This window comes from Stigmatopora argus, chromosome 21, assembly GCF_051989625.1.
Source record: "Stigmatopora argus isolate UIUO_Sarg chromosome 21, RoL_Sarg_1.0, whole genome shotgun sequence".
Taxonomy (NCBI): Eukaryota; Metazoa; Chordata; class Actinopteri; order Syngnathiformes; family Syngnathidae; genus Stigmatopora; species Stigmatopora argus.
In genome coordinates, this window is record NC_135407.1 from 10,347,698 (window position 1) to 10,370,635 (window position 22,938).

The 22,938-nt window shown below is 42.3% G+C and overlaps 3 protein-coding genes and 1 long non-coding RNA gene across 4 annotated transcripts in view; 2 read left to right on the forward strand and 2 right to left on the reverse strand.

Moving 5' to 3' along the window:
* The window catches only part of LOC144066887 (gonadotropin-releasing hormone II receptor-like), a 252,259-nt gene that overhangs the window by 213,463 nt on the left and 15,858 nt on the right, over positions 1-22,938 (reverse strand). The gene's annotated exons all lie outside the window — the stretch shown is intronic.
* The window catches only part of LOC144067508 (triple functional domain protein-like), a 78,696-nt gene that overhangs the window by 42,387 nt on the left and 13,371 nt on the right, over positions 1-22,938 (forward strand). The gene's annotated exons all lie outside the window — the stretch shown is intronic.
* On the reverse strand, positions 4,643-6,090 carry LOC144067172 (general transcription factor II-I repeat domain-containing protein 2-like). The gene is made up of 2 exons (XM_077590709.1): positions 5,061-6,090; positions 4,643-4,880 (listed from the first exon to the last, which is right to left on the reverse strand). Exon 1 carries the CDS (start codon positions 5,986-5,988, stop codon positions 5,074-5,076), a length of 915 nt encoding a protein of 304 aa, XP_077446835.1. The 5' UTR covers positions 5,989-6,090; the 3' UTR covers positions 4,643-4,880; positions 5,061-5,073.
* On the forward strand, positions 13,000-15,270 carry LOC144067296 (uncharacterized). The gene is made up of 7 exons (XR_013297894.1): positions 13,000-13,713; positions 13,795-13,884; positions 13,971-14,063; positions 14,441-14,549; positions 14,636-14,816; positions 14,889-14,983; positions 15,145-15,270. It is a non-coding gene; the product is annotated as an uncharacterized LOC144067296 (long non-coding RNA).

The window sequence follows — 22,938 nt, forward strand, 5'->3', positions numbered from 1 at the left end:
GTACAGTTTATATGATTGCTTACAGACGTTTGTATATAGTTTGATATTTTTACAGAATTAAATGTCTGTTATCTTCACAGAATGTTTTACTCTTGTTATTTATTCATTCATTCATCTTCCATATTGCCCATCATCGAAGGGTATGCGTAGTTTGTTCAAGGTTGCAGTTCCCATTTTTGCAGTACTGTAAATCAATTTTTTGTTGTTGTAATTTCCAGGCAAGGTGGGTCAATCCTAGTAGACCTCCATGACTAATCACATACATAAAATAATGCAATTTCACGAATCTTATAGGGCAAACAGGTCCACTGATGATGCTATTGCCATTGCTCTTCATACAGCACTGAGCCATCTGGAACACCCTGGGAACTACGTGAGGATGCTCTTCATTGACTACAGCTCAGCCTTCAATACCATAAAACCGGACATTCTGACTGACAAACTCTCCCACCTTGGACTATCCTCTTCAATCTGCTGCTGGATAAAGGACTTCTTGACCAACCGCCCACAGACTGTTAGACTTGGTCCCCACCTCTCTTCCTCCATTACACTAAGCACTGGCTCCCCTCAAGGCTGTGTACTGAGTCCTCTTCTATACTCCCTGTACACCTACGACTGTGCACCCACCCACCAGTCTAACGCCATAATCAAATTCGCTGACGACACCACTGTGGTCGGACTCATCTCAGGAGGGGATGAGTCGGCTTACAGAGATGAGGTCAACAATTTGTCTTCGTGGTGCTCGGTGAACAATCTCACACTGAACACCACGAAAACTAAAGAAATAATCTTGGACTTTCGCAAACACGGCACAGATCTGGCCCCACTCCTCATAAATGGAGTATGTGTAGACAGGGTCCAGTCCTTTAAATTCCTGGGGGTCCACGTCACGGACAAGCTCTCATGGTCTACAAACACCACGGCAGTGGTGAAGAAGGCTCAGACACGACTCCATTTCCTCAGGGTACTCAGGAAGAACAACTTGGGCTCCAATCTTCTGAGAACCTTCTATAGAACCACTGTAGAGAGCATCCTGGCGTACGGCATCACAGTGTGGTACGCTGGAAGCACGGCGGCAGACAAAAAGGCCATGCAGAAAGTGATTAACACTGCCCAGAGGATTGTCGGCTGCTCTCTGCCCTCACTTGAAGACATTGCCAGCCCGCGTTACCTCAGCAGAGCCAAGCACATCATAGGGGACCCTTACCACCCTGGTCACAATCTGTTCCAGCTGCTGCCCTCTGGCAGACGCTATAGGTCCCACAAAGCTCGGACAAATAGGCTTAAGGACAGTTTTTTCCCCACATCCATCAGACATCTAAACTCGCGCTAACATACACACATTCCCTTCTGCGGCATATGAATAGATGTTTGGTTGGTGATCTGCCTCCTACTAGCTGACTTGAAGGAAGGTAAGTGGCAGACAGTGTGCGGTAATCGAGAGGTAAGCGACCTGTATCCACAACAGCGGAATGACAAATTACAAGTCCGTAACTTACACTTATTTAGGTCTTTTGCCGATTAAACGTAGCTTATGGAGAAGCACCATCAATTTCGTCACACGCAGTTTCTGCGTGTGATGACAAGTAGGCTTTTTTGTGTTGTGGTAATGACGACATGGCCTATGTCCGATTATTATTATTATTATTATTATTACATGTGTACTCTGTTCAAAGTTGCTGGTCCCATTTTTGTGGGACTGTAAATAAAGATTTTTTTTCAGTTTCCAGGCAACGTGGGTCAATCTTAGTAGCAAACGTCCCTGACGACTCACAAACAAAATTATGCAATTTCACGAATTAAATTTACAGAATGACATTAAAATTGCTACATGCGTACGTTGTTCAAGTTTGTAGGACTCATTTTTTAGTTACTTTAAATGAAGAATTTTTCAGTTTCCAACCAAGGTGGATCAGTCCTAGTAGTACACCTCCCTGACTACTTTCAACCTCAAAATTATGCAGTTAGACATATTAAATTTTTAGAAAATTGGAATAAAAAAATGCTACATGCATACTTTTTGTTCAAAGTTGCAGGTCAATGTAAATTAAGATTGTTTCATAGTTTTCAGTTAGTTAGTTCAGTATAGTCAGTTATAGGGTACACAAAGAGACAAAGTACCATCCGCACTTTCAATCAAACCGCCACTAGGGGGAGTCTAACCCGCGCCTGCCTGCACTGAAGTCAGGCAAGTGAACCTCTACAACTAAAGGTGGCTTCCAGGTTATTTATGAGGTTGGCAAATATTGTATCTGTTCAATTATTATGTACATAATTGTTAATTATGTACCAAAAATGGGTGTGTGGACAGGAAGTGGTAGGAAGAATTATTTTGATGCCAGAATTTCTTTTTTCTTTGATGCAATTAATAAAACTTCTCCAAACTGCTGTTCGACATTCATTAAAGTGTGAAGAGAGATAAAGGAAAGACACCCTTTTGGATTTTTACTCGCAAGGAGGACGGACATCAACAACACAATTGATTTTTTGCTTTATTATTTGATTATACTGCATTAAAATACACAGTACATAGGATACTACATATATTTTTCTTGTTCATCAATGATCCACTGTCATTTCAAATTCTAGAAAATACAGTGAGAGTAACACGACGCTTTGTTGCTTTGACAGAAAATGCGCTTTGTTTTGTTGCGCAATAAAATATTGTTTTAAGATAATTGCTCTTTTATTTTCTCAACCAATTCAAAGTTCCATCAATCTAAACGCAGGAAACACAACGTTGAAGCAGGTTGTGACTTCACATTTAAGAAGCGTGAGTAATTTATTGTGATGGAAAAACGTTGTTTTTCTCTCCTGCTCCTTTTGAGTATAATTTTAAGAATGAATTGGAATCGTGTTTTTTAAACTGCATCTTCACAGTTAGCAAAATCACTGTTTGGCACTAAACTTGAACTAAAGAGGAAAGAGCATGACGTCATAAAAGAGCGCTCCTTGACCTACTGAGTCGACTAATGAACAAGCAGAAACGAGCTGGACAAGACTTTTTACACGTGGCACACTTCGCTTCTAAAATGTTTGCAAAGATTGAACGAATAGTAGGTAAGTTGAATTACATTATTGCATTATTTTCTAACAATATCAAACGCTGTTTAGTTTAGCCAACGAGTGATTGAAGCAAGTTCACCTGTTGCTGTTTGTAAATGCTCGTGATAAGAAACTGACTTAGAAATGTCCAATTGAATGTACCAAAAGCTAACAAAAAGCTTTTGCTATCGTTTAATTGTGGGCTTAAAAAAAAAAATTCTGACAATGCAGATTATACTTTGAGTCCTTCTAAATCAGGGGTAGGGAACCTATGACTCGGGAGCCATATGTGACTGTCCACTAACCTGAGAGGTAAAATATGGAAACCACTTTGTTCTTTAAAAGTGGTGAAATGACCACAAAAAAATCCAACCATTATGTATTTTTACTTTCTAATTCTGAGAATGGCTCTTAAGAAATAACATTAAAGAATATGAATTGTTTATGGCTCTCTCTGTCAAAAAGGTTTCCAATCCCTGTTCTTAATTGTTAATTGACCCCTGGAGGATAAAAATAGGAACATTCTGCGATCTTGTTGTTTAGTCTGTCAGTAGATGCAACTGAAATTGATATACTTATTCATGATGTTTTACTTTATTTTCTGTAGAGGACATCATAGAGCACCCTGCCGAATCAGAAGGCTCTCTTGCCATACCGAAATTTGAATGCGGTCAAGCTAGCGGAATTAAGCGTTTGAGCGCAAATAAGCGGACGCTCAAACAACTCCACCCCCTTCGTGTGCTCGTAGCACAGTCAAAAAAGAGCACCATATAACTCCTGCATTTTAATAATTTAAAAATGGAATAAACTTCCATGATTTAAAAATACACACGTAACTCCACGTGTACAATATTATGTGAATCCCCCAAAACGGCAGAGCAACATCTTTGTGACACTGTAAATAAAGATGTCTTTTTAAAAAAATAATTTCTAGTCAAGGTCGGTCAATCCTACTAGTACACTTCCCTGACTACTCACTTACTGAAAATTGTGCAATTTGACAGGTTAAATTTAGAGAAATTTGGAATTAAAGTTGCTACATGCGTACTGTGTTCAAGGTTGCAGGTCCAATTTTTGTGGTCATATAAATCAAGATTTGTTTTCATAATTTCCAGGCAAGATGGCTTAATTTAGAGAAAATTCAAATTATAGTTACTACATGTGCACTTTGTCAAGGTTCCAACTTCCAAGTCCAATTTTTCTGATACTGTAATTTTTTTTCAGAGTTTCCAAGAAACTTGGGCAATGCTAGTACTAAACTTCAATGACTACTCAGAAATTCAAAATTATGCATTTTCATAGATTTTATTTGGAGAAAATTGGAATTAAAATTGTACATGTGCTCCTTGTCAATGCTGCAGGCCACATTTTTGTGGGACTGGTTAGACCAGGGGTCCCCAAACTTTTTCCTGTGAGGGCCACATAACTTTTCCCTTCTCTGATGGGGGGCCGGTGTCAGTTTGTAACAGAAAGTGTGACGATCGTAGGGGAGCTTAATTTTTTTTTATTGTTTTCCAGAAAGCCACACATAACCAAATGACCCTTTCCAGGTTCTTTACAGAAAAAAGTCAGAAAACAAATAATAACACTATTAATGAAATAAATAATAACTAAATAACTCTCTCTGGGTTCTTCATAGAAAAAAAGCCATGGAACATTAACTTTCTGTTGTGCCATGCACAATCTTAACAGATAAAAGTTCAGCTCAGTTGTCAGAGCAGAATCTCTCTGACACATATGAGCAGTCTCCTAAAGTTCTTGTGTTTCTTCCTTATAATCCTTTTGTTCCAATAGGCTTGTAGACACCGCTGTTTGCAGCTCTCTCAGCAACTTCCCTGTGAAAACCACAAAGGAAGCAGGTTGAGAAACTGAACTAAGTGAAACCGCACCTACACAGCACAATACATTTCACTACCAGTATGGTTGTAAAGATGGATTTTATCCCAGTAGATTTTATTATGATTATATTTGTTTATGCTCAGAATGACTCATTCAAGTCAGAAAAGTGAGCTTACCTATGTCTGTTCATCAGTGTGAACTGTGGGCCTGCATCTGGCTGGTGAGAAGTTGAATATCAGGTTCCATTCTAGTTACAGCCAGTCTCAAGCACTGATGCAAATGTTCATCTGTCAATCTTGATCTCATCGGAGTTTTCAGCAGTTTCATGCGAGAAAAGGTTTTCTCGCAGATATACGTGCTGCCAAAAACTGAGGACATTTTCATTGCATGTTTTTTGATGTTTGGATATGTGTCGTTTGGGAGGGAGGCATAGAAGTCAATGAGACTGTTGAGCTTGAATGCGTCTTTCAGAACATCACAGTTCTGTAACTCAGCCAACTCAAACTGATATGAAGGCTGGGCTTCATCAATGTCGGCAACAAAGGGGTTCTGAAAAAGATGGATTTCTTTTGCATGAACATGTAGTTCAGTGAATCGCACACCGAACTCCGCCTTCAGCATTTCCAGTGCTTCCACGCACTTTTCAGCTGGGAACGGGACCGCTGGGTTCTCTGTCGACAGGTTTTGGGTAGCAGGAAGATGGACAAAGTTGCGCTTTTTCACTTGTTCCAAAAGCAGCGCTAATTTCACCTCAAATGCTTTTATGTGTGAATACATGTCGCAAATGAGTTTCCCTTCGCCTTGTAGCTGCAAGTTAAGGCGGTTAAGTATTTCTGTCACGTCTGTTAAAAATGCGAGGTGCCATTTCCATTCTGGGTTGATCAGCTCTGGGACCGTTTTGTCTTTTAAATGAAGAAATGCGTTAATTTCGGGTAGAAGCTCGTAAAAACGCCTCAAAACTCTGCCCCGGCTCAGCCATCGGACCTCTCTGTAGTACAGCACATCTCCGTGCGTAGACTCCAGTTCAGACAGGAATTCTTGGAACTGCCTGTGTTTAAGTCCCTTTGCCCTGATGAAGTTTATGCACGACACCACAACCTTCATTACAGAATCCCACGTCAACACTTTGCAGCACAGTGCTTGCTGGTGAATTAGGCAGTGGACTCGTAGCGGGGCGGTGAGACCCCTTTTTTCCAACTCACGGTTCATACGTCCTATTAAACCACGAGTTTCGCCCACCATGCTAGGAGCCCCGTCAGTCGTGATGCTAACCAGCTTTGACCAGTCCAGGTCCAACTTCTCCATGGTTTGGCACACTTTGTCAAAAATATCCTCTCCCGTTGTGGTCCCTTTGAGACTTTGGAGGGCTGCCAGATCCTCACATATCTCAAAGTTTGCGCTAACTCCACGAATAAAAATGAGCAGTTGCGCTGTGTCTTGCACGTCCGTGCTTTCATCCAGTGCTAATGAAAAAAAGTCAAATTCTTTTGTCTTCTGCTGCAGCTGGGCATATACATTATTCCCGATTTCTTCAACGCGTCTGGTGATTGTACTCGCCGACAGACTTGCGGCATTAAATGCATCTTTCTTCTCGGGACACGCTTCCTCCACGACAACATCCATACATTTCTTAAAAAACTCCGTCAGTGAAAGGCTTACCGTTGCTTGCTATCAGTTTAGCAACCCGAAAGCTGGCCCGAACGGATGCCTGGTTCAGCTGAGCTTGGCGTAGAAATGTAGTCTGAGATAATAGTCCAACATTTAGCTTTGAGTTTGTCTGCTCGTATTTGGCCTTGCACGCTATCGTACTTGTCTTTGTGACGGGATTCGTAGTGCCGGCGAAGATTGTATTCTTTGAATACTGCCACCGTCTCTTGACAGATGAGACAAACAGCCTTTTCTTTGCATTGAACAAAAAAATAATCGTTTGTCCACTGCAGGTTAAATACCCTGCATTCTGAATCAATTTTTCTCTTAACTAACCTTTTCGCCATTATTCCGTTCTCAAACAGGTTCAGGTTGCACAGTTTTTATATGCTTGAATAGCATCGCAATAGCGATGGTACCAGGGCTCCGCCCTCACCTGCGATCGTCCAGATGTCTCGTTAACACTCTGCTCACGCATGCAACGGTGGAAGTGCCCGCATGCATCAAAGGCAAACACTCTCCCCGCGCGTGTCACCAAAGGAGCAATGCGAAGGCCCGCTTCACTGGGATGATTTTTGGGCTCAACAGGGGTGCAATTAACCAAACACAAGAGTAAAACTTCCCAGTCTTCAAGGCCAAATAGGAAAAAAATCCGATAGCGTCTCTGGTATTGTTCAGAGGGCCGGTCCAAATGTGCCCGCGGGCCGTAGTTTGGTGACCCCTGGCATAGATGGTGTACAGTTGATGGTTGGCAGGTGCACTATTGAACGTACCGTCACAAAACCAGTGCGTACTTTTTGCCAATAGGTCGAGATTGGTGTCAGTTGCCATCAAAACAAAATCTACCTCTTCGAATAAAACAAATCTCTCCCCTCTTAACGTAACCCATAATTCGTCTGTTATTTCGTTGCCATTTGTTAATGCCCTTTGCCTTCTCATCATCCTGTCAAGACTTTCATTTTTGGGAAGAGAGCCACTTGACACTAAGGGAAAATTAGATGTGCAAGTCTGAATTATACTACTCGTAATCTCTTCAGTAGTGGAGGCTCGATCCTTAATCTTCTGTACTGTCTTGAGAACCTGACCCCTGCTGGTGTTTGGTTGGTGAGAATGTTGCCTTGGAACACCTGATAGAACATCATTCACTATCCGAAGTCCCCCTACACATCTTCCTCTTTCTTCACATCTCCAAAAGGTAATGCCTCTGTTTTTTTTGTCTTTTTTTATTTTCAACTATATAAGCATACCCATCGTGGAGCAACTATCTCCCACCACGTTTGGTGACAGTGAACTCTATGGCCTGTAAGAAAATATAATTTTTAATAAAAACAGCCATTTTTTAATATATATGTGTGTGTGTATATATATATATATATATATGTATATGTTTATGTATCTATATATATATGTATATGTATGTTGTACTTACTATTTGCTTCCTAAATTCAGCTTTACTGATGTCAAACCAAGAAAATCTCGCATGTTCAAGCTATGGCCTGCAAGAAATCTCTTGCTCGCTCTCTCGAAAGGTGGTCTCCGAGACGTGAAATTAACACTTCTCAGCCTTGGCGAATAGGCGGTTCTCTAGGAGACGTTGCAACACCTGGCGCACATGCTCCTCAAGGCTGTGTGGAAAAAATCAAGATGTCATCCAGATGAACAAATACAAATCGGTTGAGCATGTCCCGGAGGACGTCATTGATCAGGGACTGGAACACTCCTGGGGCATTGCAGAGCCCAAAAGGCAATACCAGGTATTCAAAATGTCCCTGGGGGGTGGAGAAGGCCGTCTTCCATTCGTCCCCCTCCTGAATCCGGACCAGATGTTAAGCATTACGGAGGTCTAACTTTGTAAAAATGCAAGAGCCGTGTAGCGGGGTAAAAGCCGAGTCGATGAGTGGCAACGGGTACCCGTTCCTGACCGTGATCTCATTCAGGGCTAGGTAGTCGACACGGGCACAGTGAGCCGTCCTTCTTGTCGACAAAACCCCCCCCCGCATCGACGGGGGAAGAGGAAGGGCGAATCTGTCCAGATGCCAGTGCCTGGGAGCTGTAGTCATCCAGCGCCTCCCGCTCCGGCCTGGAAATGTTGTAGATCCGGCGCCTAGGAAGAGAAGCACCGGGCAATAAGTCAATGGCACAGTCATAAGGGCGATGCGGGGGGAGTGCTGAGGCCTGGTCTTCGCTAAACACCCGTGAAAGGGCCCGATAGCACTCGGGCACTGTTGAAAGGTCAGGGGGGTCCTTCCTCGGCGGTGACACTGGGGGTAAGTGGGTTGCCTGGAGGCACTTGGTGTGGCATGCCGGGCTCCAGGCTACCACGTTGGGTCCCCCCCAGTCGATCACCGGATTGTGCCATATTAACCATGGTAGGCCCAGAACAATAGTCTCCTCCGGGCAGTCCAAGATGTAGAAGCACGCCATCTCCTGGTGGTTACCGGATAGGCGGAGTAGTACAGGGTCCGTCCGTCGCTCCACTCTGCCTAGGGTACGCCCATCCAGTGCCGTTATATTTAGGGGTCTCTCTATAGCCCGAGTCCCGATGCCCAGCTTGGCGGCTACGGAGCGGTCGATGAAACTCGTCCGCACCGCAGTCGATCAAAGCAGTGGTGTTGTGATCTCTTCCCCCCCCAGGAAAGAGATGCTGGTAATACAAATCGACGGGAGGATTCCTCAATGGCCAGGCTCACCATGACCTGCCTTCCTACTGGTGAGCCTTTGCTTTTACCGGGCGGGCAGGGCATGATAGCGAGAGATGGCCCCCCTTGCCGCAATAGAAGCATAGGAAAAGCCGGCTGCGTCGTGAGCGTTCCTCCTCAGACACTCCAGCGCGACCTATTTGCATAGGTTCTGACGTCACCACAGGAGGGGGAGGCGCAACCGCTGCGGGGGAACCTGGAAGCAGGCGCCGAAGTCCAATCATGGTTACCTGCGAGTCACCTCGCCACTGCCCTTGTTGTCTCTGTAGTTGGCTGTCGATCCGGATGCCCAATTCCACGAGCGCGTCGAGGGACGCTGGCTCGTCTCGGATCGCCAGCTCCTCCCGCATCTCCACATTCAGCCCCCCCCCAGAAATGCGTCCTGGAGGGCGCAGTCATTAAAGCCGCTAACGGCAGCTAAGATGCGGAACTCCACAGAATATCTTGCGACGCTCCGGACGCCTTGTCTGAGAGCTCTTAAGCGCCCGGCTGCCTCCCGGCCGCCCACCGGGTGGTCGAAGACCCTAGGCAATCTCTGTGGTAAATACGTCGTAGGAGGTACAAATGTGGGAGCCCTGCTCCCATTCGGCGCTCGCCCAGGCCAGGGCTTCATCACGAAGGCAGCCGATCAGGTAAGCGATCTTGGCTCGGTCAGAGGTGTAGGTGAGGCTTTTTTGTTCAAACACCAACCGGCATTGAACCAAGAACTGCCGGCATGCGCCGAAATTTCCACCGTAGGAGGCGGGTGGGGGGCATTAGGTTCGCGGTGCGGTGATATGGGTGTTACCTGGGGAGCGGCTGGGGTTGGCTGTGCACATGGTGAGTGAGGCAAGGGCGTTAGTTGTGCCCGTATGGCATCTAGGGTCTGAGCCATGCTCGACATCTCGGTCAAGAGGTAGATTATAGCTTGAGTGTGCTGGTCCACGACCTGCGAAGGTGGGTCGGTGGGGGCTTGGTCTGCGCCCGCGGGGTCCATTCTGGCTGGATCGTGTTGTTCCGATCGTGGGGGGAGGACCCCAAAGCAGGCGAGGGTACGAGTCTGGTTCGTTCAAATCTTTATTTCGATCGTCTGCGAGGCGGGCGAGCACGAGGGTACGACGCAGGCGGGTCGTAAGCCGTAGCGGGAAGGTCGGCGTGGTCGTTGTCCTTGGTCCGTGAACCGTAGTCGTGGTCCTTGGTCCGTGATCCGTGGTCGTTGTCCTTGGTCCCTGATCTGTGGTCATAGGGGGCAGAGCGTGGTCGGAATCCTGGGTGTAAACAACAGGTGGAGTATCAATAAGGCAGGTAGGTAAAACGCGGGACGGTACCTCACAGTATTCTGTTTGACGAACCAGCAGCATGGTCATGTTCCTGGTGGGCTTAAATACTCCTTGTAGGGTAATGACTCACACCTGGTAGCACTCGAGTCATTAGGGGCTGGACCTGTGATTGGGTGACGGGCGCAACCAGCCACAGGTCTAGTCTGGGGCCTGGCACTTCTTGTCCTTAATCGCGTCCTTCTGCTTCAGGATGGTGCATATTGTTGAAGTATTCCTCTTGTATTGCCGAGCTCGTATTGCAAACTCCCTGATACGTACACCACTCATATTTTTCAATTATTTCGCGCTAATATTGATAGACCTCGTTCGCCTTTTCTTTGCACAACTCTTAATTTCACCTGTTTGCTTTGGATCCATTTTTGTTCACTTGTTATGATGCATTGACTAACGGGGGAAAATCACGTTAAAATGCAACGCTCCGCCCAGTGCTCGTAGATATCAGTATACACAAGAGATGCAGCAAAAAAGACAGTGCGCTAAAATCATAAACAGCCTCTCATGTCTTGGCCACCTGGCTTTCTCGTATCTCAAGGTAAATATTTGCTCGAAATTTTACTCTTATCTCAAATTGCTCGTATGTCGAGGTACCACTGTACCACAAAAATGGTAAAAGTGCAACCTTGAACAAAGTATGCTTGTGGGAATTTTAATTCAAATTTTATCTGTGAAATTGCAATGATTCTGAGAATGTGAGTAGTCACCGAGGTTCACTTCTGGGATTGACCCACCTTGCCTGCAAACTATGAAAAAATCATAATTTACATTGACCTGCAACCTTGAACAAAAAGTACGCATGTAGCATTTTTTTATTCCAATTTTCTCAAAATTTAATATGTTAAACTGCATAATTTTGAGGTTGAAAGTGGTCAGGGAGGTGTACTACTAGGACTGATCCACCTTGGTTGGAAACTGAAAAATTCTTCATTTAAAGTAACTCAAAAATGAGTCCTGCTACCTTGAACAACGTACGCATGTAGCAATTTTAATTTCAATTTTCTCTAAATTTAATTCGTGAAATTGCATAATTTAGTTTGAGTCTTCAGGGACGTTTGCTACCAAGATTGACCCATGTTGCCTGGAAACTGAAAAAAAAATCTTTATTTACAGTCCCACAAAAATGGGAACAGCAAATTTGAACAAAGTACACATGTAGCAATTTCAATTCCAATTTTCTCATTTAATCCGTGAAATTCCATTATTTTATGTATGTGATTAGTCATGGAGGTCTGCTAGGATTGACCCGTGACATTTTATTTCATTTTTAAATAATGAAAATGCTGGATCTATATGGTGCAGTTTTTTTACTGTTGAGTTTTTTTTAAAGCACTACATGCACACGGAAGTCAGCCGCTGTTTCAACACTTCTGTTTTGAATGGAATTACCGTAATGCTTGGATTCAGCGGCCGGGCTATTTTGAGCGTCCGCTCATTTGACCACGAAAAAATGAATGTCCGCTGGCTTGACCGCAGTGAATGGATGTCATTCTCGACACAAGATAAACACAGAAAAAAATCTGCTTCCAAAAAAGGTATGTGGCTCATTATCCATTTGTGAATTATGTAGTATCATTTAAAAAGTAGGATTTTTTTTATTATTTATAGAGGTTTTGTTATTTGTTTCTGAATGGAAGATGTAAATGCCAATAATATCCCTTATTTTTAATTGTAAATGTCCTCACCCATGCCTACTTTGCTTTATCAGTCGCTAGCACATTCATGCCTTTTTTAATTTTTATCATGTTCATTGTGGCAGAGATGATTCGAGCAGACCCGTGCAAGGCCTGGTGTAGCGCATTGACTTAAGTTTATTTTCTTTTTCCATTTTATTTTAGACAATCTCTAACCAAGTGATTTGTGTGGCGTTGGCAGATTTTCAAATGGGCGATGCAGACCAACCAATAGGATCCCTCCAGGAATCAGCAAAAGGCAACACGTCATCTTTGTGAACCTGCTGGACCTATATAAATTCCACCACAAGTAAACAATGTGACTTTTCACTAAAAATGAAACCTAAAGCCTCTTATGTCAAAGTTTGGTGTGTTTATATATTAAGAGTTGACAAATCTTAATAAATGAGGCTCTTGGTGAATTCTTAAAACATTGCCTTACCTAAGGCAAGATTTTTTTTAATATGTATGTTCTTATTTAATTAAATGAGACTCAAATCTTTGATGTTGATACAGAGGCTCCCCTACTTACGAACGAGTTACGTTCCGAGCGAATGTTCGTAAGGTGAATTTGTTTGTAAGTTGCTCAGTGCTATATTTTGTATTATAATTTATGTTTAAGTCCTATATAAGTATATTGAAGGTTTATAAAGTTGTTTAAGGCTTGTATAAGTAACACACAGTATGTACATGTACGTAATAAGATAAATAAAATGAAGTTTAACTTACTTTTGGAAGATGTACTCGATGCTTAAGGAGATGATGGAGGAGGAGGAGGAGGATTTTATATCATGAGAGGGTCTTCGTCGTTGCTGGAATGGGCTTCAAAACTTACTTCCTCCTCCGTAACTTCAATGTAGGAAGAAGTTGAGGGTCGAGGAGAAGAAGATGAGGGTTGATGAGTATCTTCCTTGGAGGATTTACTAGAAACTGGCCGAAAGAAGCGATCTAACGCCGATTGCACAGTTTTCTTCTTTTTTTTTTCATCATAAATGATGAGGTAGCACTGTATGGCATCATTCAATTGATTTGCAACTTCTGTGTAACGTTCAATATTTGGGTCTTGCTGCTCGAAGAGTGCGATGGCTTTATCTATGAGCGAAAACCCCTCAGCCAAGAGTTCCGTCTCGAATTTCTTCATGGGGTCAGGCGTTTCTTCTTCCTCCTCCTCGACACGTTGCTGAGCCTCCTCCCTCTCACAGCGCCAAGCGTCGATATTAGCGGCGGAAAGAAGCACTACTCGGAAAAAGGCGCGCAATACAAAATCTAACTTGCAGCATCTCTTTCCGAACATTTTTCGACATATGCCTTATGCGCAGACATGTTCGTATGTACCGTTGTTTGTAACTCGAATGTTCGTAAGTAGGGGAGCGTCTGTATATGCCATTCACTTTTTCAAATGTATTTATTAACCATCTCTTTTTCAGCACCTTTCTCAAAGAACTGGAGAAATATGAACACATGCCTGAGGAGTTTGGACGCTGCTTTGTCACATGGGTATTTATTGCTTTATCTATAACTACTATCCTGCTGAAAATTGACCCATAACGATTCCCTAACAATTTATCTTGTTTGCAGGCTGTGAAGTTTCAGTTCTATGTGGATTATTGCAAGAACCATCCACGATCCTCTAAGCTCATCATGGTGCATTCTTGGAACTATTTTGATGTAAGTTAAATATCAAACTGATCAAAACTTGACTCCAGGACACAAATTTTCATGATCTTAGTCCTTTCTCTCTCTGTGTTAAACAGTAAATTCAGCAAAAACACCAATTGCCAAAAACGATCACCTCCTACTTGCTGAAGCCTGTACAGATAATCTAAAAATATCCACTCGTGCTCAAGGTAAGTCCAAAAATGGTGGTAAGATTTTAGTGTTCTTCAGTAAACCAACATTAATTGCATTCTTTACATGCTCATATGTGACATTCAGCAAAACCACCACTTCCAAAGGTGTCTGATTAAACAACAATACAGTAGTACCTTGAGATTCGAGCTTAATGCGTTCGGGGACTGAGCTCCTATGTCGATTGACTCGTATCTCAAATCAACTTTTCCCATAAAAAAAAGTGAACTAAAAAAAAATTAATTGGCTCCAACCTTCTGAAAAAAACACCAAAAACAGGATACTATTGCAATGGGATTTTTTTTTATTTGTTGTACAGGTAATTGGTGAACTGAGATTCTGTGGAAGCATGTTATTAATACTCTTCATTTTTTAGAACCTCCTGGAAACTTGTGAGAGGAATAGCAAGCTCGAGGAAGCCGTGGAGGGGATGCTTAGCATTTCCAAGGCAATCAATGATGCCATGCATCTCTCCTTAGTGCATGGTACATGAACACTTGGCAAGATGGCCACACATTTGCTTTTCATTGATGTATCATTTTCTTACATTGCCTACTTTACCCTTCTTCAGGGTTTGACGAGAGCATCAAAGAGGAGCTGCTCCTGGAGGAGTCCTTCAAGGTGTGGGATTCCAAGTCACCCTTCCGAATGGGCAGAAAAAGACACCTTTTTCTTTTGGAGAAGACCTTGGTTTTCTGCAAGGTGGCCATGGACACCAAGGGAAAGTGCAAATACTAAAGAGAAAACTTAATGTGAGTAATCCTTCACACCATTTTTATATGTGAACAAAATCTGTAAAAATGATAATCCCATTGCCTCCTCAGCTCTTCAAACTAAATGTGATAGAGCACGTGGAGGGAATCCCCGCAAGTTTGCACTTTCGATGGGTTGCACATTGAACGACATCATTGTTCTCAAGGTAAGGTGCTCTTCACTCTCTCTTTGAAAGTAAAACAGAAAACAAGTATTGTAACTCTTACAGTAATTGAAATTCCAGCAAATAGTTTAGGATGCTTATGTGGTTCTCAAAAGTGGTCCAAAAGGCCACATTTTACTTTTGCCTGTCTTCCAAATCAATAGGCATCCACTGTTAAGACCAAACTGGAATGGATCGAGCACATCCGAAAGCTGATCCATGAACAGACCAACTTCCTGGGGGCAGGACTGAAGAAGCCTCTTTATATTCCTAAATTCAAGCACCAGAGGTATTTAAGTACACTCCTACAAAATAGACAGGCACTTTTTGGTTTAGGTCTACACACTAAAAGTGGTATTATGAGTCATGACTGAGTCGACTGTTTTTTTTTTTTAAACGAGCCATTGTAATTTGTTATTTACACATACGTTCATCATGTCACTTACTGCCTGGTTAAAATAGATTAATAACAGAATTTAAGAGGTGTTGTTTATTGTGTTTTAAGGGGTGAAGAACATTTGAGAGTCAAGGTGAAAGCAGTGAACTACAGTGGCCGAGAGTAGCTCGATGAGCCCGCCTCCAATAAGATTGGGGATTGCCACAAGATGACACCCGACCTAAAGCTTGCATCAAGAAACAGAGGCATTCTCAAAGTTAATCAACCAAACAAAGAACACTTGGAAAAAAAGAAAGTCACCTTTAATTTGAATTAATTAAATGTTTGTATTTTAAATATTTTAGACCTGTAACTTATTGCTTGTGGACAGTCATATGATGTTAATATATTTGGAGCGTATGGAACAAAAAAAAGTCACCTTTAAATTGAATATTTTTGTATCCCCTTCCCCCTATTGTACAGTTCAAATGATTGATTACAGACATTTGTATATAGTTTGATATTTATACAGAATTAAACTTCTGTTATCTTCACAAAATGTTTTGCTGTTATATATTCATTCGTCTTCAATACTGCACATTCTCGAAAGGGATGCGGGTGTTGTTAGAGCCAAACCCAGCTGTCTTTGGGCGAAAGGCAGATTACACCTAAGGCTGGTCGCCAGTCACTTATAGGGTACACAGAGAGACAAAGGACCATCCGTACTTTCAATCAAACCGCCACTGGTGGGAATCGAACCCACGCCTGCCTGCGCAGAAGTCAGGCGTGTGAACTTCTACGCCACAAGACGGCTTCTGGGTTGTTTATTTGTTGGCAAATATTGTATCTGTTCAATCATTATGTACATAATAGTTAAATATTTTAAAAGAAATGTGTGTGTGGGTGGGGTGGTGTTCACCAACACAATTGTTATTACTTTATTATTTGATTATACTGCATTAAAATACAAGTTACATATACTACATATATTTTTCTTTTTCATCAATGATCCACTGTCATTTCAAATTCTGGAAAATACAGAGAGTAAAACAACGCTTTGGTTCTTTAACAGAAAATGCGCTTTGTTTTGTTGCACAATGAATTATTATTTTAAGATAATTGCTCTTTCATTTTCCCAACGAATTCAAAGTTTCATCAATCTAAACGCAGGAAACGCAACGTTGAAGCAGGTTGCGATGTCACATTTAAAAAGTGCGAGTGATTTATTGTGATGGAAAAACGTTGTTTTTCTCTCTGCTGCTCCTTTTTGAGTATAATTTTAAGATTAAATTGTAATCGTTTTTCTTTTAACTGCAATTTCGCAGTTAGCAAAATCACCGTTTGGCGCTAAACTTAAACTAAAGATGATAGAGCATGACGTCATAAAAGAGCGCTCTTTGACCTATGATGTAGTACTGTCGACAACCGAACAAGCAGAAACGAACTGGACAAGACCACACGTGGAACAGATGGCTTCTAAAATGTTTGCAACGATTGAACGAATGAGGTAAGTTGAATTACTCTGGCATTATTTTATAACAATATCAAACGGTATTTAGTTTAGCCAACGAGTAATTGAAGCAAGTTCACCTGTTGCTGTTTGTAAATGCTAGTGATAAGAAACTGACTTAGAAATCTCCAATTGAATGTACCAAGAGCTAACAAAAAGCTCTTGCTATCGTTTAATTGTGGGCTTTTCTAAACATTTTTTTCCTGACAATGCAGATAATACTTTGCGTCCTTCTAAATCAGGGGTAGGGAACCTATGACTCGGGAGCCATATGTCGCTTTCCACTAACCTGTGAGGTAAAATATGGAATTCACTGGTTAGGGAGCTGAGTCCCGAAATTAGCAACAGCATAACAATGTTGTCAAAAGAATTCAGAGACTTTTTGTTCTTTAAAAGTGGTGACATGCCCAAAAGAAAAAAAATCCCACTTTCATGTATTTTTACTTTTCAATTCTAAGGATGGCTCTCAAGACATAACATTAAAGAATATGAATTGTTTATGGCTCTCTCTGTCAAAAAGGTTCCCGACCCTTATTCTTAATTGTTAATTGACTCCTGGAGGATAAAAATAGGAACCTTCTGCGATCTTGTTGTTTAGCTAGTCAGTAGATGCAACAGAAATTGATATACTTATTCATAATGTTTTACTTTATTTTCTGTAGCGGACATCATAGAGCACCCTGCCGACTCAGAAGGCTCTCTTGCCATACCGAAATTTGAATGCGGTCAAGCTAGCGGACTTTAGCGTTTTCGTGCTCCAATGAGCGGACGCTCAAAGAACTAACTAAACCCCCCACCCCCCTACCCCCCTTCGTGTGCTCACAGCGCAGTCACAAAAGAGCACCATATAACCCCCAGCATTTTAATAATTTATGAATGAAATAGAGTGCCATGGTTTAAACATACACACTCCAGTCAATGAGTACAATGCCATGTGAATCCCCCTGACCGGCAGGACAGAGCATCTTTGTGATACTGTAAATAAAAATGTCTTATTTTTAGTTTCCAGTCAAGGTGGGTCAATCCTACTACTACACCTCCCTGACTACTCACTGAAAATTATGCAATTTGACAGGCTAAATTTAAAGAAAATGGGAATTAAAGTTGCTACATGCGTACTGTGTTCAAGGTTGCAGGTCCCATTTTTGTCGTCATGTAAATCAAGATTTTTTTCATAATTTCCAGGCAAGATGGCTAAATCATAGTAGTACACCCCCTGACTATGCACATGCTCAAAATTATGCAATTTTACAGATTGAATTTAGAGAAAATTGAAATTAAAGTTAAGACATGTGCACTTTGCCAAGGTTCCAGGTCCAATATTTCTGATACTGTAAATCAAGATTTTTTTCCATGAAACTTGGCTCAATCCTAATACTAAACTTCAATGACTACTCATAAATTCAAAAATATGCTATTTCATAGATTAAATTTGGGGAAAAAATGGAATAAAATAGTACGTGCTCTTTGTCAACGCTGCAGGCCATATTTTTGTGGGACTGTAAATCAAAATTTTCTGATCGTTTCCAAGCAAGGTGGGTCAATCCTAGTTGTTCATGTCCCTGACTACTATTATGCAATTTCACAGATTAAATTAAGAAAAAAGTTTTATGCGTCACTTTGTATTGGTTGCACTTCTCATTTTTGTGGTACTGTAAATAAAAATGTTTTCACAGTTTTCAGACAAAGTGGGTCAATCCTAGTAGCAGACCTCTCTGACTACTCAGAAACTCAAATTATACAATTTCACAGATTACATTTGGAGAAAATTGGAATTAAATTTGCTACATGTGCAATTTGTCAAGGTTGCAGGTCCCATTTTTCTGATCTATCATGGTAAATTTCGCTTCAAATTGACATTGGATTGTAATTTTTATATTTAAAACAAATAATAATTTGCCCTGAACTAAGTCCAGCAATTAAATTTGCTACACGTGCAATTTGTCCCATTTTTCTGATCTATCATGGTAAATTTCGCTTCAAATTAACATTGGGTTGAATTGGATTGGATAACTTTATTCATCCCGTATTCGGGAAATTTCGTTGTCACAGTAGCTAGAGGGTGAGGATGCAGAAATAGGAAAGGCATTTGAGATCTAAATAGATAGATAATTAGTAAGTTAATAAATAAATACATGAATAAATATATAAATAAATAAGTGTGTTGCTTAGCACATATATACATGCATGCATACGGTAGGTGTCAACACTCAGCCATTTTTTTGTTAAAGAGCCTGACAGCTGATTGGAGGAAAGATCTGCGGAAGCGCTCCTTCCTGCAATGAGGGTGCCGCAGTCTATTGCTAAAGGAGCTTCGGAGGGACTCCACAGACTCATGCAGGGGGTGGGAGGTGCTGTCCATGATGGACATCATCCTGGTCAGCATTCTCCACTCTCCCACTTCCTCCACAGAGTCCAGAGGACAGCCCAGAACAGAGCTGGCCCTCCTGACCAGCTTATTCAGCCTGTTCCTGTCCCTCTCCGTGCTCCCGCATCCCCAACAGAGCACTGCATAAAACACTGTAGATGCCACCACAGTGTCGTAGAAAGTCCTCAGCAGTGTCCTGCACACTCCAAAGGAACGTAGACTCCTCAGTAGGTAGAGGCGGCTCTGGCCCCTTTTGTACAGGGCATCTATGTTTGTGGACCAATCTAGTTTGTTGTTGAGGTGAACACCCAGGTACTCAAAATTCTCCACGATTTCAATGTCTGTACCATGGATGTTCACCTGAGTGGTCTGTTGAGGATTCCTCCGAAAATCGATGACCATTTCCTTTGTCTTACTGGTGTTGATGTAGAGGTGGTTTTGCCTACACCAGTCAACAAAGGCTGTGATGACTCCCCTGTACTCCAGGTCGTTCCCGTCCGTCACTCGTCCAATAATAGCGGTGTCGTCAGAATTTCAATTACTTTAGGAGTTACAATATTTGTTTTCTGATTTACTTTCAAAGAGAGAGTGAAAAGCACCTAACGTTGAGAACAATGATGTTGTTCAATTAGCAACCCCTCGAAAGTGCAAACTTGCGGGGATTCCCTCCACATGCTCTATCACATTTAGTTTGAAGAGCTGAGGAGGCAATGGGATTATCATCTTCACAGATTTTGTTCACATATAAAAATGGTGTAAAGGATTACTCACATTAAGTTTTCTCTTGAAAATGTATTTGTACTTTCCCTTGGTGTCGTTGGCCACCTTGCAAAAAACCAAGGTCTTCTCCAAGAGAAAGAGGTGTCTTTTTCTGCCCATTCGGAAGGGTGCCTTGGAATCCCACACCTTGAAGGACTCCTCCAGGAGCAGCTCCTCTTTGATGCTCTCGTCAAACCCTGAAGAAGGGTAAAGTAGGCAATGTAAGAAAATGATACATCAATGAAAAGCAAATGTGTGGCCATCTTGCCAAGTGTTCATTTACCATCCACCAAGGAGAGACGCATGGCATCATTGATTGCCTTGGAAATGCTAAGCATCCCCTCCACGGCATCCTGGAGCTCGCTATTCCTCTCACAACTTTCCAGGAGGTTCTAAATAAATGAAGAGCATTAGTAACATGCTTCCACAGAATCTCAGTTGGCCAATTACCTGTATAACAAATAAAATCGTTTTCCGGTGTTTTTTCAGAGGGTTGGAGCTAATTATTATTATTTTAGTTCATTTCTATGGGAAACGTTGATTTGAGATACGAGTAAATCGACATATACGAGCTCAGTCCCGGAACGCATTAAGCTCGTATCTCAAGGTACCACTGTTTGTTGTTTAATTAGACACCTTTAGAAGTGGTGGTTTTGCTGAATGTCACGTATTATGAGTATGTAAAGAATGCAATTAATGTTGGTTTACTGAATACTAAAATCTTACCACCATTTTTGGACTTACCTTGAGCACGAGTGGATATTTTTAGATTACCTGTACAGGCTTCAGTAGGTAGGAGGCGATCGTTTTTGGCAATTGTTTTTTTTTGCTGAATTTACTGTTTAACACAGAGAGAGAGAAAAGACTAAGATCATGAAAATTTGTGTCCTGGAGTCAAGTTTTGATCAGTTTGATATTTAACTTACATCAAAATAGTTCCGAGAATGCACCATAATGAGCTTAGAGGATTGTGGATGGTTCTTGCAATAATCCACATAGAACTGAAACTTCACAGCCTGCAAACAAGCTAAATTGTTAGGGAATCGTTATGGGTCAATTTTCAGCAGGATAGTAGTTATAGATAAAGCAATAAATACCCATGTGACAAAGCAGCGTCCAAACTCCTCAGGCATGTGTTCATATTGCTCCAGTTCTTTGAGAAAGGTGCTGAAAAAGAGATGGTTAATAAATACATTTGAAAACCCTAACCCTAAACTGGCCGAAAGAAGCGATCTAACGACGATTGCACAGTTTTCATCTTTTTTTCATCATAAATGATGCGGTAGCACTGTATGGCGTCATTCAATTGATTTGCAACCTTTGTGCAACGTTCAATATTTGGGTCTTGCTGCTCGAAGTGTGCGATGGCTTTATCTATGAGCGAAAACCCCTCGGTCAAGAGTTTCATCTCGAATTTCTTGATGGGGACAGGCGTTTCAGATGACGGGTCATTTACAACGTCTGTGTGTAGGGCTCGGGATGCCATGCAGCAGAAAACTAGTCCCCATACTTTGAGTCCTGCTCTCTTCTTCACCTCATCCCTCACTTCATAAGGGCCAAACAGGTCCACAGCTGCGTATTGAAATGGCCTGGCTGGTGTCGTTCGCTCGGATGGGAGGTCACTCATGATTTGTTGGCATCTTTTGGCTTTGTTTTTTCTGCAGGTTACATAATCATTTACGATCTTCTGAGCCAATCTTTGGCCTCTTATAAACCACGCTTTCTTCCTCATACGCAGGAGTGTGCCTGCTGTTCATGGTTTGTGTTGTGGGCTTCTTGTGCCAGAAGAGAAGATATCCATGCATCATGGGGTAAAATTGGTACGGCAGTTTTGTCGTTGTCGAAGATTTGAAATCTTCCTCCGCAGACAAAGAGTTCAGTCTCCGCCTCTGTATACAGCCAACCTGTTGAGGGTGGTGTCTTGGAAGGATGCACCCTCTTGGGCTGCCTGGAAGAGGTCCATCTTCGAATCTTCATACTCACTCAGTGTAAGTACAGCTTGCTTGGCTCTGGACTTTATCTGGTCTGATGAAAGTCTCTGCCTCTTTGGTTTACTTGTAGTTGGTTTTTTTTCCAATACACTTCCATTTTGTTGCAGCTCTCCATACCCAGGCTATAACCCTGATCAACTTGGTTAGGCTGCTGAATTTCCTTACCACGATCAGTTCTTTCACAGCAGATCCGGCTGGAGGTCTTCAGGCTCAGGGCTCATCTCCGCTTGCAGCCTCTTGTGGGATACTCTGATCATTCCCATTCGTGGCATGGGTCGGATTACTTGTTCCGGCAAATGGTGCATCGATCGTGTCTCTTTTCGTCTGTGACCTGGTCTGTACTGCTGTGAAAGATTTCCTTTGGAGTTTATTAATTATTTCCCTTGCATAGGCAGCGACTTCTTTGGCCACTCTCCTATGGGCACCCTTAAGAATTCGGGTCCATCTTGCCACGTGGAGCCCTCTCTGAGGTCCTCCGGGGCAACTCCTCTTGTTAGTATGTCCGCTACATTGAGGTCTCCCTGGAATCACCACCAGTCGTCAACGGACGTGGTCTTCTGAATTTCTCCAACTCTGTTCGCAAAGAAAGTTTGATATCCGTTAACTGTCTCTTTGGATTGCTCCTAACACAGTTTGACTGTCTACTAGGTGGACCCATTTTTCAATCTCCATTCGACTGTGCTTTTCGATGTATCTTCTGAGGCGAGCCGCATAGACAGCGCCACATATTTCAGCTTTTACTGGTTCTCCCTTCTGGTCAAGTGGTGAGAGTTTCGCCTTGGACTCGACGAGTCTGACTTCGAAGCCCGTCGCTGTCTCCCATCTGAGGTACACCACGGCTCCATAACTCTGGTCGCTTCCATCAGAGAATGTCACTCCCCTTTTTATACAGGGCATCTATGTTTCTTTGGTGTTGGCTCTCTGGAGTTGGTTCTCTAGCTTCCTCCTGTAGAT